Here is a 15,097-nt window from a genome sequence, read left to right on the forward strand (position 1 = left end):
GGACCGGCTAGACTACTCCATGACCTTCATGTGCTTCTTCTTGAGCCACTCCTTTGTTGCCTTGGTGGTATGTTTTGAGTCATTGTCATGCTAGAAGACCCATTTTCAGTGTTCTGGTTGAGGGAAGAAGGCGCTTATCCAAGATTTTACAATACATGGCCCCATCTATTGGCCCCTCAATGTGGCAAAGTCGGCCTGTACCTTTAGCAGAGAAACAGCCCCAAAGTATAATGTTTCCACTTCTGTGCTTGACTGTAGGGATGGTGTTCTTAGGGTCATAATCAGCATTTTTCTTCCTCCAAACACGGCAAGTTGAGTTAAAGCGGAGCTCCACCCAAAAGGGGAAGTTCCACATTAAAGACTGGTCCCCCACTCCCCATTAAGGATTGCCACCTTTGGGGAGCGGGTCCCTGAAACTGGCAGGTACCCGCTCCCACTTCTGCTGCCATTGCCTAGGTGACCTGAAGCAGAAATTGTCCTCCCCCCTTCCTCCCTGTAATTTTCTGGGACACGTGACAGGTCCCAGAAGACTACGGGACCATTCAGAACGCGTAGTGCTTATTACGCATGTGCAGTGGGCACCCAGCTGTGAAGCTGCAAGCTGTTACAGCAGGGTGCCGACCCTGAAGATGCTGGCATTGAGAACACTGGACGGCTGGTGAAATGGGCTGCGGAGAGGAGACAGTGGGATTGAGGAACAGGTAAGTGGATGTTTTTAACCTCCTTAGCGGTATTCCCGAGTGTAGTTCGGGGTAAAATTCCTATACCAAAAGTGGTAACCCTGAGCTACACTCGGGCTTACCATGCGGCACTGCTCTGGGGGTCCCTGCAGCACTTACCTTGTCCTTCGCTCCCGCGATGTGTCCCCTGCAGCGTCCCCGGCCATCTCCTCCAGCCGAGGCCGGCATCCGGCTTCTGTGTTCCGGTCCCTGTGACATCGGGACGTACGGGTGCCGGAACCGGCGGGAAATTTGAAATTTTAAAAAAATGTCATTTTTGCTGTCATTGCTGTTACAATGCATTTCACATACATTTTGTCCCGAGTGCTTTGTCCGGCGCCCTGCCTGCATTTTGAATGTTCTTTCTGCCTGGAAACTGAGAAAAGTCCATGGCGTCCAAAAAGCGTCCCTTTAGGTCAGAAGCGGTTTTAGACCGGCTAGAGAACAGCGATAGTAAATCAGAACCACTTGCAGAATTGAGTGATAATGATTCGTGGGGGAAATTCCTCATCAGACACTGAAAACGATTTTGCGACTGAGCTCAGCGATGTGCGAATTTGCCTCTGTATTTCACATTTCAGTGTTTTTGGTTTGATTATATTATTGAATTAAATTTATTATTATTATATTATTATTTTTTATGATTATTTATTAAATTATAATTTATGATTTCGTGTTTCAAAGTTTATCCTACCCGGGATGTTTACTAGACTCTTGTTCGGACAGATTTCAGTGAGTTTTTCCTAAAAAACTACAATAAAAAACTACATATTTCCATGCAAAAAAATGGTACCACTTTCAGCACAAAAAATCGGAAAGAATCATACCGCCAGGGAGGTTAAAAGTCAGCAGTTACAGTTTTTTTTACTGGAATTCTGCTTTAATGCCAAAGAGCTGAATTTTGATCTCACCTGACCACAGCACTTTCTCATAATCCTTCTCTGAATCATTTAGATGTTCACTGGCAAACTTCAGACGGGCCTGGACATGTGCCTTGGTGACTGTGGTCCACACTGCCTTGAGATCCTTCACAAGTTCCTCCCATGTAGTTCTGAGCTGATCCCTCACTTTTCTCATGATCATCCTTACCCCATGAAGGGAAATCTTGCATGAAGCTCCAGACCGAGGGCGATTGATGGTTATTTTGTATTTCTTCCATTTGTGAATAATCGCTCCAACAGTTGTCTCCTTCTCACCAAGCTTCTGCTGATGGTCTTGTAGCCCATTCCAGCCTTGTGCAGGTCTACAGTCTTGTCCCTGATGTCCTTTGATAGCTCTTTGCCCATGGTGGTGAGGTTTGAATGGAAGACAGAGATTCTGTGGACAGGTGTCTTTTATACGCATAACGAGTTGTCGTGAGGAGAACCTTCTTGCATTGACAGGACTGATCTGTGTACCACATGAGCACATCGCCAGTCTGTGGGAGCCAGAATCATTGGTGGTTGGTAGGGGATCAAATACTTATACTACTCACTGAACTGCAACTCCATTTATAACATTTGTATCATGTGTGTTTTCTGGATTTTTGGTTGATATTCTGTCTCTCTCATTTAAAATACATCTATGATAAAAATTATAGACCAAAATCTGCAGGGGTTCAAATCATTATTTTCCCCACAGTACATAATAATACACTGCTTAAAAATGATAGACCCTTCATTTCATTGTAAGTGGGCAAACATACAAAATCTGCAGGGCATCAAATAATTATTTTTCCTACTATATTTAATTACTTTAGACAGAATGGGGATGGGGAAACTTTTCACTGGAACAGGAAATGTGAGAAAATATAAATGGGGTCACAGATTTGATCGTTAAACTAAATTTAAAAAATGAAAACGTGCCATGTTGCAGGAAAACATTGGTTGTGCCTAAGCCGGATCCTGAAAGGTTTAACCTTTTTCTGGGATTCCTCTTGAAAAATATCCTTGTGTTTCTTGGTACTGGTGATGTGCCAAACACCCCCCTCTTCGGTTCGCGGTCGAACATTCAAACCTAAAGAATATTCAGCTGCGAACTTCGAACACAAACCCAACAACTGGACGGTATCTTACTGCATCTGAGTATGGGGTGAGATCCCGCTCAGTTACTAAAATACCGCATGAGTTCTATTATGAAGTCACGCGGTATTTCTGTAGTGAGTCATTCATTCATGTTCCAGCTGTCAATGGGGCTCCTTGCTGACAGACCTTCGGGTCTGTTATGGATTTTGAGGGGAATCCCCATGCCAAAAATAAAAAAAAATCCATACCAGACCCTTATTTGAGCATGCAGCCTGGCAGGTCAGGAAAGAGGGGAAATGAGCGAGAGCCCCCCCCCTGAATCATACCAGGCCACATGCCCTCAACATGGGAGAGTGCTTTGATGGGGATGGGGACAAGGGCCTCTTCCCTACAACTGTGGCCTGTGACTGTTGGGGTATGTGTAAGATGGGAAACAGCTCTCATTGTTTGAATACTGTGTGAAGTAAATTAGAGAACGTCCTGACTGACGTTATGCAGTTTGGCCACAAGATGTCACTGTTTTCTAACACAGCCTGAGACTGCATAGCTATTTCTATATTCAATAAGGGGCGGGGTTTTCTCAAGGAGAGTGAACAGGAAGAGAAAGAGAAGCCATACTGGAGAGAGAGAGAGAAGAAGGCTGAGTGATCAGAGAATCCATAGCCATCCAGCTGTGAAGACTGCCCTCCGTAATCAGAAATCCCATTGAGTGAAGCTGATGGTGTTCAAGATGCTAATCCTGTTCAAAGAGGGGAAGATTTGCTGCCAGGAAGCTGATGAGGACAGAGGAGCAAAGCAACATACATTGCTGATAATATCGCATGCTTAGTGGAGAGACATTTGTTCTGTTCGGAGTCACCAGCGGATGTGAAGCAGACCCGGGTCGGTAAGATCGTGCACACACCTCATTTCAGTGTTGGCTCCTATAAGACTGAGTCCAGGCCTATAGTTAGTTAGTTAGGGTCCCTGTTTGTGTCAGGCCACATGTTGTTACTGATCATTGGAAGGACTCCACAACTTAAAGTGACATTTCACATTGGAGAGCTGATAAAATCCCACAAACTCACCCCAGACTGGCGTTTTGCTCAGAAGGAATACTCAGGCACGTGCTACAGGACCAGTTATGGGGGAGGGGGAATACTGTAGATTTGTGTAGGATTGTAAGCTGTTGTGCTGCACCGCAGGCTAGCCCATACCGTACCCCCATACACTGATTCCTGCTCTGTAGGGTAATAACAGGTAAGGTGTGGCAGCTTAGTTGTGCCCCCCAGTAGGTAAATTACTGCACCTTCTGCCTTCATCCATCAGAGGGCGCCATGCTGTGCAGCACAAGGGTCTCAGCCTTTGGGCTGGGTGTATGTAAATATATTGTATGTTCCCAGCATTTGGGGTTGTGTTTATTTGCCACATCTAAGTAACATTCTGTTGTGGAAAAAGCTGGTGTTGGGGTTGCTTTCCTCGTTCGTGACTTCACTGTATCCTGGGGAGCCCACCCCGGTACACGGCTTACTACTGCGGCGTGTTTTTTTTTTTTTTCTACAAATAAATGATGCAGAATGTATGTTGTCAGTCGTGTCCATATCGGGGTCTGTTGAACACAGCCCTGGTGCATATACTGCACACCTAGGCACTGCCATCCTTTTGGGCTATTTTTTGCAAGTAAAGGACTCTCTAATGTTGATTTATAGATTTAGAAATGGATGCTGGGGGTTCTGTGTAAAATTGGGGCCAAGTGCAAATAACTGAATCGTGTGCACATAGGCAGAAAAATATATTGATTTGTTTTCTGTCAATAAATGACCTTTTTACGGTGATTTCAAGATCATATTTCTACATTTTAAAAAGCTGTTTGTGGGTCCTGTTCAGAATTGGTCCGAGTGCCCATCATTTAATCCTGCCCATGCAGATGCTGCAATCTTTTACAGCATTTTTTGTGAATGAATTACTGTGTTTTTCACTCCATAAGACGTACCTAGGTTTTAGAGGAGAAAAACAAGGAGAAAAAATTCTGAACCAATGGACTGCAGACACAGTACAGGAGATGACCAGAGACTGCGGACATAGTACAGGGGATGACCAGAGACTGCGGACATAGTACAGGGGATGACCAGAGACTGCAGACACGGTACAGGAGATGACCAGAGACTGCGGACATAGTACAGGAGATGACCAGAGACTGCAGACATAGTACAGGAGATGACCAGAGACTGCGGACATAGTACAGGAGATGACCAGAGACTGCGGACACAGTACAGGAGATGACCAGAGACTGCGGACACAGTACAGGAGATGACCAGAGACTGCGGACACAGTACAGGAGATGACCAGAGACTGCGGACACAGTACAGGAGATGACCAGAGACTGCGGACATAGTACAGGAGATGACCAGAGACTGCGGACATACAGGAGATGACCAGAGACTGCGGACACAGTACGGGAGATGACCAGAGACTGCGGACATAGTACAGGAGATGACCAGAGACTGCGGACACAGTACAGGAGATGACCGGAGACTGCGGACATACAGGAGATGACCAGAGACTGCGGACACAGTACAGGAGATGACCAGAGACTGCGGACATAGTACAGGAGATGACCAGAGACTGCGGACATGGTACAGGAGATGACCAGAGACTGCGGACACAGTACAGGAGATGACCAGAGACTGCGGACAGAGTACAGGAGATGACCAGAGACTGCGGACACAGTACAGGAGATGACCAGAGACTGCGGACACAGTACAGGAGATGACCAGAGACTGCGGACACAGTACAGGAGATGACCAGAGACTGCGGACACAGTACAGGAGATGACCAGAGACTGCGGACATAGTACAGGGGATGACCAGAGACTGCGGACACAGTACAGGAGATGATCAGAGACTGCGGACACAGTACAGAAGATGACCAGAGACTGCGGACACGGTACAGGAGATGATCAGAGACTGCGGACACGGTACAGGAGATGACCGGAGACTGCGGACATAGTACAGGAGATGACCGGAGACTGCGGACACAGTACAGGAGATGACCGGAGACTGCAGACATACTACAGGAGATGACCAGAGACTGCGGACAGTACAGGGATGACCAGAGACTGCGGAGACAGTACAGGAGATGACCAGAGACTGAGGACACAGTACAGGAGATGACCAGAGACTGAGGACACAGTACAGGAGATGACCAGAGACTGCGGACACAGTACAGGGGATGACCAGAAACTGCGGACACAGTACAGGGGATGACCAGAGACTGCGGACACAGTACAGGAGATGACCAGAAACTGCGGACATAGTATAGGAGATGACCAGAGACTGCGGACGTAGTACAGGAGATGACCAGAGACTGCAGACATAGTACAGGAGATGACCAGAGACTGCGGACATAGTACAGAGGATGACCAGAGACTGCGGACATAGTACAGGAGATGACCAGAGACTGCGGACACGGTACAGGAGATGATCAGAGACTGCGGACACAGTACAGGAGATGACCAGAGACTGCGGACACAGTACAGGAGATGACCAGAGACTGCGGACACAGTACAGGAGATGACCAGAGACTGCGGACACAGTACAGGAGATGACCAGAGACTGCGGACACAGTACAGGAGATGACCAGAGACTGCAGACACAGTACAGGAGATGACCAAGGACTGCACACAGTACAGGGGATGAAAAGGAGACTGTGTACCTTTGGGGAGGGAGGGGGAGGGGGGTATCTGAATTTGACAGGTACCTACTCCCACTTCCACGGAGGTGTCCTCCCTTTAGTGTGGGCTCTCGGCTGTGACAGCCGGGTGTCCACTGCGCATGCGCGAGAAGCGCTGCACTTTGTGAATGGCCCGACATCTGGAACACATGACAGGTCCCATTCACAAAGCGCAGAGCCGGGTTCCCGCAATAAAGATGGCGGCGCGGGAAGAATAAGGTAAGGTCCTGCTGCAGGGAAGAGCTGAGCGGCCGGCCCGTTATTCTGACACGGTGTCGGCGGCGGAAATACCGGTCCGGCCGCTCTATATTCGCTCCATAAGACGCACTGACATTTTCCCCCTTTTTTGGGGGGGGGGGAAAGTGCATCTTATGGAGTGAAAAATACGGTAAACTGTAATGTTGATTTGTAGATATTACAATGGCTGTTGTGGTCGTTTAGGATCTCCCGGAGCCATTATCTGAACTCTCTGCATTGAGGTTGTACAATCCGAATATAAAGGGGATTCAGCGCTGAGATGATGAGAACATAAACTGCTGATACACTGCAAGGAAACCACAGAACCTCCTGAATATATACAATATGAAAGAAATACTCGGCTAGACTGACAAAACGTCTCACATGTGGTACCCCCATACTCAGGAGAAGGAGCAGAATGTATTTTGGGGAGTAATTCCACATATACCCATGGCTTGTGTGAGCAATAAATCATTTAAGTGACAATTTTGTGTAAAAAAAAAAAATATTTATTTTTGTCATTTTCCAAAAACTTGTGGTAAAAAAATAAATTCTTCTATTGATTCAACATTCCTCTCAGAAAATAGTTTGGGGTGACTACTTTCCAAAAAGGGGTCGTTTTGGGGGGTGGGGGTGTTTTATGCCCAGCATTAGAAGTTTATGCCACACATCACTCACTCTTCTAACCACCTGAAGACCACGCCTTTTTGTTCACGTGAAAAAAATCTGTATTTTTTGCTAGGAAATTAATTTAAACCCCCAAACATGATATATTTTTTTAAATCAGACACCCTAGTGAATACAATGGTGGGTACTACAATTTTTTATGGCACATAGTACTCGCGCAATGATTTTTCAAAAGCAAATTTTTTTAAAAAAATACACTTTTTTTACTTTTAATGCACAAAATCACAATATATTGGCCAATTGTTTGGTAAAATATAAAAAATGATGGTATGCCGAGTAAATAGATACCAAACATGACATGCTTTAAAACTGTGCATGCCCCGTGCAATGGCGACAAACTGCATACATTTTTAATATCCATAGGCAGTGCTTTAAAAGCCACCATTTTAGATTTACAGAGGAGGTCGGGTGTTAGAATTACTGCCCTGGATCTGATGTTCATGGTGATACCTCACATGCATGGTGCATAACGGCACAGGGTCAAGGCTTGTGCACACAGGTGTGCGCGCATGGGAGGGGCAATTTTTTTTTAGCACTTTTAATGCTATCACAGGGAATGTAAATATCCCCGATAACTTCAATGGGCATTGTCATATATTCTTTTTTGAGAAATCTGGGGTCTATCAGACTCTAGATATCTCCTCTGCCCTTACATCATCTAATCAAACCAAGATCGGTGATCAGATGCTTTCCCAATTTACAAATGGCGCTGTTTATATCCTGCGAGACTGAAGTGATGAAATGCTTGTAGCTTCCGAATTCTTAGACTATAGAGATGATTGGCACCATTCTGGTCTCCAATCAGCTCTATGGTCAGCTGGCAGAGACACTGGCTGCATTCTCAGGTTCCCCCGATGACACGGGACTGCCCGAGAAGGCTGTGGAAGGCAGCGGGGGAGGGGGGACATCATCTCCCGCTGCTTGTAAAAGCAATCTTGCAGCTAATTGGCCACTAGGATTGCTTTTTTTGTATGCAGCCTGTGGACTGAATGAAAAAATGAGAAGAAAACTGCCAGAAAAAGTGTGTGGTATGCCCACCATTAGAATATACCGCCCTGCATCCACCCACTTCTAATGGTGGGCACACATTAGGTCACACGGTGCCACATGCGCCAGTTCCAAGACTGAATAAATGTCTAAATAGTGGCACGCTTGAATACCAATACAATACAGTGATCAGAGAAAACAAAACCCACCGACACTGTACTAATAGCACTGGGGAGGAAGGGGTTAACATTTTTTTTCACTGAAAGGGTTAACTGTGTGAGGGGAGTGTTTTACTGGGGGGCGGGGTGTGTGTTGGACGGGGACAGGCTGATCCGGATAGATAAACTTTTCTGTCCCTATCAGCTTGTCAGGAGCTGTCAGGGAACTGACAGAGAGCAGGGCTGTGTGTAAACAATGCAGCCCTGCTCTCTGTCAGCGATTGCCGCTAATCACCAGAAACGGCTGGTAATTACCAGCCGTGACCCGGCGGCTGAGACCCGCTGCTGACACCCTCGGGACAGGTAGGGCGGGCGCTCGCCCCACGCGCACCCCCTACCTGTTTTGCAAAACTACGTTTTTAACGAGGTTTTGCACAGCCCTGCAGCCCTGCAAACGTTTTGATGCAGTGGCTGGGGTTCAAGTGGTTAATTACCCTCTTCCAGTATTTCTCCTCCTTCTACCCTGCCTTAACTGTAAAGCGGAGTTCCACCTGGAAAAAAAATAAAAGTCAGCAGCTACAAAAACTGTAGCTTCTGACTTTTAAAATACAGCCACTTACCTGTCCCTGGGTCCAGCGGTGTCCTCACCACCACCGCTGATTTCACCGGCTGTCTTCTCTCCCCGGCATCTTCAGTGTGGGCACCTGGCTGTGACAGCTTGCAGCTTCACAGCCGGGGTGCCCACTGCGCATGCGGGAGAAGCGTTGCACTTCCTGAATGGCCCCATAGTCACGTGACACAAAAGACTACGGGGAGGGAGGGAGGAGGACAACTTCCACTTCCGATTGCCCAGGCGATTGCAGGGGAAGTGGGAGCGGGTACCTGTTAAATTCGGGTAACCGCTCCCCAAAGGTGCCAATCCTTAATGAGGAGCGGGGGACAAAGGCTTCAAGCGGAGATTCCCCTTTTGGGTGGAGCTCCACTTTAACTTCCCTCTCTATACTCCCTTTTCCTTCCCTCTTACATCCCCAAGATGAAGACATTTGTTCTCCACCATTTCTATGGCTGTAAACTTCCGTTCAGTCTACTAATTCTATGTGACCTGCTGTTTGCATTACTGTTTTTCTTCATGTCATTTATGTTCCTGTAATTTGTATGACTTCATTCTTCTGTACACCTTTACTGCTTTATGAATTTATTGATATAGTCGGATACATCTACATACAATGATAAATATAATGAATGTGACACTGACAAATGACATCACAATCATCTTCTAAGAGAACGTGTTTAATATTCACCTTTATGGAAGATGATGACAGAAATCTTCCCTCTCTTGAGTGATGGGTGGTTCTGGTATCTGACGGTTTAGGATGTTTTTGATACTTTGTCCCCCTCTGGTCACTGTGGTTTCTCCTCAATAAGTGACTACATTGTTCTGTAGTGATGTAACGGCTGATGGGAGGAATCACTACACCCAGCAGGGGACAAGGTTTCCAACACACCCAAAGTATCTGATACTAGTGGCATCCATAGCTCTTCAAGAGAGACTCAATTAGACTCACCATCTACCGAAGAGGTAAGTATTAAATATTTAAATTCCCAAACACGAGTACAATACTAAAATAAATAATAATAGAGATAATGCCATAACTACAGGTAGCCCAGTGTTGCTCCATACATATTAGCGGATAACTGTCTTTGTATTCAGGTCAGGTCTGAACAGAATTATGTAACATTTTGGGAAGAATATACAGCCAAGAAGTCCAGAACTTGATGCCATTATAGCAAAGACCTCCACAGCCACCATGTATTTCCCTCTGGTGCTCAGATAGGCCGGGATCATGGCAATCCAGACACTGCAGAACACCAGCATGCTGAAGGTGATGTACTTGGCCTCATTAAAACTGTCCGGTAATGTCCTGGCCATAAAAGCGATAATGAAGCTCACAGCTGCCAGAAGCCCCATATATCCCAGGACAGAGTAGAAGCCGATAACTGAACCCTCATTACACTGAATGATGATCTTCCCCTGATAAGAGTGAGTGTCTCGATCCTGGAAGGGGGGAGAAATAGACAACCAAGTGACACAGATTATGACTTGGACCAGTGAGAAGACACAAATGATACAATTGGGCAGTTTGGCTCCCATCCATTTCCTCCAGGGACTCCCAGGTTTGGTGGCCTTAAAGGCAATACACACCATGATACTTTTGGCAAGTAGAGAAGAGACGGCAACTGAGAAGATGACACCAAAAGAGGTGACACGCAGCATGCAGGTTACATCTATTGGATGGCCGAGGAACAAGAAGACACAGAGGAAGCTCAGCATGATGGAGACCAGGAGAAGATAGCTCAGGTTCCGGTTATTGGCTTTAACAATGGGGGTGTCCTGGTAATATATAAATATCCCCAATATTAAACCAGTCAGAAGGCAACAGAGGATGGAGACGGCTGAAAATACTGCAACAATGGTGTCATCAGTGTAGGAGAGAAATTCCACCACTCTTGGAACACACCGATCCTTCTTCTCATTTGGCCATTCATTGTCAGGACATTTCATGCAGTTTTCACTGTCTGCAGGAAGAACAATACAAACACAATGAGCATCGGGGTCAGAGCTTCTTGTGTTGTCTCTCAGCTAGCAATGGGATTTCCATCAGTTAAGTGTGGGAGATAGATAGATATTATTATTATTAATATTACATAAAGTTTATATAGCGCCAAAGGGTTTACTCAGCGCTGTACAATAGAGTGGGGGGACAATACAAGAAACAGAACAACAACAGCACACAAGGGGTTAGAGGGCCCTACTCTTTCGAGCTTACAACCTAGGAGGGAGGGGGTAGTGGTACAGGAAGAAGTGGCTGTGGGGGATGGAGTGGTAGGAGGAATGAAGGAGAATGGCTGTTAGGTGAGGGTGGGGTAGGCTTCCCTGATGAGGTGGGTTTTCAGGGAGCGCCTGAAGGTGAGGAGGGAAGGTGACAGTCTGATGGACTGGGGCAGTGAGTTCCAGAGGATGGGGGAGGACCTGGAGAAGTCTTGCAGTCGTGCGTGGGAGGAGGAGACCAGAGAGCAAGATAGAAGGAGGTCATGTGAGGAGCGAAGGGTACGGGTAGGGTGGTACTTGGGAATAAGGTTGGTGAGGTAGTTAGGGGCAGTGTTGTGAATGGCTTTGTAGGTCAGGATTAGTAGTTTGAATTTGATGTGTTCGGCAGTCGGGAGCCAGTGGAGGGATAGGCAGAGGAGGGTGGCAGAGGTGGAACGGTTGGTGAGGTAAATGAGTCTGGCCGCTGAGTTCAGGATGGTCTGGAGTGGGGAGAGCCTGCGCTGGGGTAGGCCAGTGAGAAGGGAGTTGCAGTAGTCAAGGCGTGAGATAATCAGGGAGTGTACGAGTAGTTTAGTGGTGTCTGGGGAAAGGAAGGTATGTATCTTGGCGATGTTCCGGAGGTGGAGCCTGCATGTGATGTAAGTAATTTGACATGAGGTTGGAAGGAAAGCTTAGAGTCCAGAATGACGCCAAGGACTTTGGCTTGCGGGGCGGGATTGATGGTGGTGTTGTTGGTAGTGATGGATAGGATGGAGGGGTGAGAGGGCAGGGGGAAAGATGAGGAGCTCGGTTGTGGAGAGGTTAGGCTTGAGGAAATGGAGCGACATCCAATCTGAGATGTCATTTAGGAGGTGAGTGATGCGGGCGGAGAATGTGGGGGTGAGGTGAGGGGTGGAGAGGTAAATTTGAGTGTCATCAGCGTAGAGGTGGTAGTTGAAGCCGTGGGAGTGTATGAGTTTATCAAGGGAGGAGGTGTAGATGGAGAAGAGAAGGGGTCCAAGGACAGAGCCTTGGGGGACCCCGACAGAGAGGGGGAGGGAAGGGAAGGTGGCACCGTTGTAGGAAACGCTGAAGGATCGTCGGGATAGGTAAGAGGAGAACCAGGAGAGAGCAGTGTCTCTGATGCCAAGGGAGAGAAGTTTATTAAGGAGGAGGGGGTGGTCAACTGGGTCAAAGGCCGCGGAGAGGTCCAGGAGAAGGAGGACAGAGTAGTTGCCTTTGGCTTTGGCGGTTAGCAGGTCGTTAGTGATTTTGAGGAGGGCAGTTTCAGTGGAGTGTAGGGGACGGAAGCCGGACTGTAGTGGATCAAGGAGGTTGTTGTCAGTTAGGTGGGCACTTAGGCGATCGTAGACTAGGCGCTCAAGGAGCTTGGAAGTGAGTGGCAGCAGGGAGATGGGTCTGAGGTTGTTTGGGTCAGTGGGGTCCAGGGAGGGCTTTTTGAGTATGGGGGTGATGTGCGCATGCTTTAGGGGGGAGGGGAATGCACCAGTAGAGAGGGAGAGATAGAAGATGTGGGTGGGGGAGTGGATGAGGGAAGAGGGTGGTGACTGGAGGAGTTAAGAGGGTCCAGGGGGCAGGTGGTGATGCGGGCTTCTGAGAAGACCCTGGTGACTTCCTCAGTGGTAGCAGGGCTGCAGGAGTACATTGTTGGGGGGGTTATGGTAAGCAGGGCCTTGGGTGTGGTGGGGGGCAGTGCGGATGTGAGGTCAGAGGAGGGGAGAGATGGGGGGGTGATGGGGGGGGGCTGGGTGGGGAGGTAGATTGTCAGTTGACTATGTCCTTACGGATTGTGTCAATCTTGTTGTGGAAATGAGTGGCAATCTCGTGGGCGGTGAGTGAGGTGCTGAGTGGAGGAGGGGGGGGAGAGAGCAGGGTGTTGAAGGTGGAGAAGTGTCGGCGAGGGCAGGTGGAGAGGGTGTTGATCAGGTTTATGAAGTAGGCCTGCTTGGCGGCGTGGAAGGAGGAGGTGTAAGTGAGGAAGGCAGATTTGTAGAGGGATAACGCATGAGGGGACCTGGTTTTACGTCATAGTCTCTCCAGTGCGCGACTGCGACGTTTGAGGCATTTAGTATGGTCGTTCTGCCATGGTTGAAGTGGTCTAGGTTTGATGTTGCGTGTGGTTAGGGGTGCCAGAGAGTCTAGGGCAGCTGACAGTGAGTCGTTGTACGTGGAGGTGGCTAGGTCAGGACATGACAGTGGAAGGATGCTGTCGTGTAGGCGATCGGCAGCCGAGTGGAGGGGGGCCGGGTTCAAGTTGTGGAGGTTGTGGCTGGTGATGGTTTGGCGCTTTGGGGGGGGGAGTTAGGGGAAGGGGAGACGGAGAACATGAGGAGGTGGAGGTCGGAGAGAGGGAAGGGGGTGTTAGTGAACTGGTTGAGGGTACAGAGGTGGGAGAAGACAAGGTCCAGGGTGTTCCCATCAATGTGGGTGAAGGATTGGGTGTATTGTGTGAGCGCAAAGGAGGAGCTTAGGTGGAGGAGTTGGGAAGTAGCCGGGTTGTTGTTGTTGATGGGGATATTGAAGTCCCCAAGAATGATGGTCGGTAGCTCAGAGGAGAGGAAGAAGGGAAGCCAGACGGCGAAGTCATCTAGGAAGCGGGGTATGGATCCGGGAGGCCTGTAGATCACTGCGATCCTTAGGGGTGTGGGGGAGAAGAGCCAGATGCAGTGAGCCTCGAAGGAGGAGAATGATAGAGAGGGGGGGTTAGGGAGGACCTGGAAGGTGCTCAGCTGTGATAGGAGCATTCCAACACCACCACCTCTGCGACCGCTCGGTCTGGGTGAATGGGACCAGACGAGACCTCCATAGGAGAGTGCCGCAGGGGAGGTAGAGTCAGTGACCTGTACCCAGGTCTCGGTGACTGCTAGGAGGTTGAGGGAGTGGAAGATAAAGAGGTCGTGGATGGCGGTAAGCTTGTTGCATACCGAGCGGGCGTTCAGGAGTGCAACCGAGAGAGTAGGGTTGGATGCGGGGAGGAGGGGCACAGGTACGAGGTTGAGGGGGTTGCGGCGGCAGGTGGGAGCAGGGGGGTCCCTACGGGGGGTGGGCTGGTGAGGGGCCAGGGTTCGGAGAGATGTCCCCAGCGGATAGGAGAAGGGTGAGGAAGGCGGCATGGGAATGGGAAGTGCAGGAGCGTGTGGGTCTGATAGTGGTGGCACGTGGGTCGACGGGGGAGTGAAGTAGCAGGAGGAGGTGGTGAGTGCCGTAGTGGGGAGAGGGGAGAAGTGAAGGGGCAATGTAGAGCTGTTTTGGGGGGGTAGGCGGGTAGAGGGAGGCGATTTTTGGGATGGAGGAGAGGAATACGAGGAGGAGGAGTGCAGGTGGCATGTTGGGGTGAGTGGAGTGCTGGACAGGTCGGGGGAGGTGGCGGGATACAGGTCAGGGCAAGGTGATGTGGAGAGTCTGTATCACCATGGAGGAGTCCATTTGAGTCCTTCTGAAGGGGGAGAGTGAGAGTGGAGGGCAGCTGGGTCAGCAGCTGTCTGGTTGCAGTCTGTGGATGCAGTATGCTGGCGTCCGTGGGTGCTGTGGCGCGTCTTCAGTGGGTACGGTGGTTCGGCGAGCGGAGGGGTCGTAGGGCACGATGTCCGGGGGTGTTGGTAGGCATGGCGTCTGGTGATGCTGGCTGCTCAGTGACTGGAGATGTTGAGGCCAGGCGTCAGATGCTGAGGGCTCGGCATTGGGAAGCGCTGAAGGTACGTCTGGAGGTGGAGTGGGCTAGGTGTAGCTAGGTGCAGTAGGACTCGGCGTCCATGGGCGAAGTGA

General features: G+C 49.0%; 1 protein-coding gene across 1 annotated transcript in view; it reads right to left on the reverse strand.

Annotated features, from left to right (window-relative positions):
* Positions 1 to 9,680: 9,680 nt before the first annotated feature.
* The window catches only part of LOC149442378 (vomeronasal type-2 receptor 26-like), a 50,625-nt gene continuing 45,208 nt past the window's right edge, over positions 9,681 to 15,097 (reverse strand). Inside the window, exon 3 of the mRNA XM_089656169.1 lies at positions 9,681 to 11,079. Within this exon, the coding sequence (XP_089512295.1) occupies positions 10,187 to 11,079 (893 nt within the window). The 3' untranslated portion in view covers positions 9,681 to 10,186. The remainder of the gene's footprint in view (positions 11,080 to 15,097) is intronic.

The sequence above is a fragment of the Staurois parvus genome, unplaced genomic scaffold (genome assembly GCF_062004578.1).
Source record: "Staurois parvus isolate SC_StPar_1 unplaced genomic scaffold, SC_StPar_1.0 ptg000893l, whole genome shotgun sequence".
In the NCBI taxonomy this organism is placed as follows: Eukaryota; Metazoa; Chordata; class Amphibia; order Anura; family Ranidae; genus Staurois; species Staurois parvus.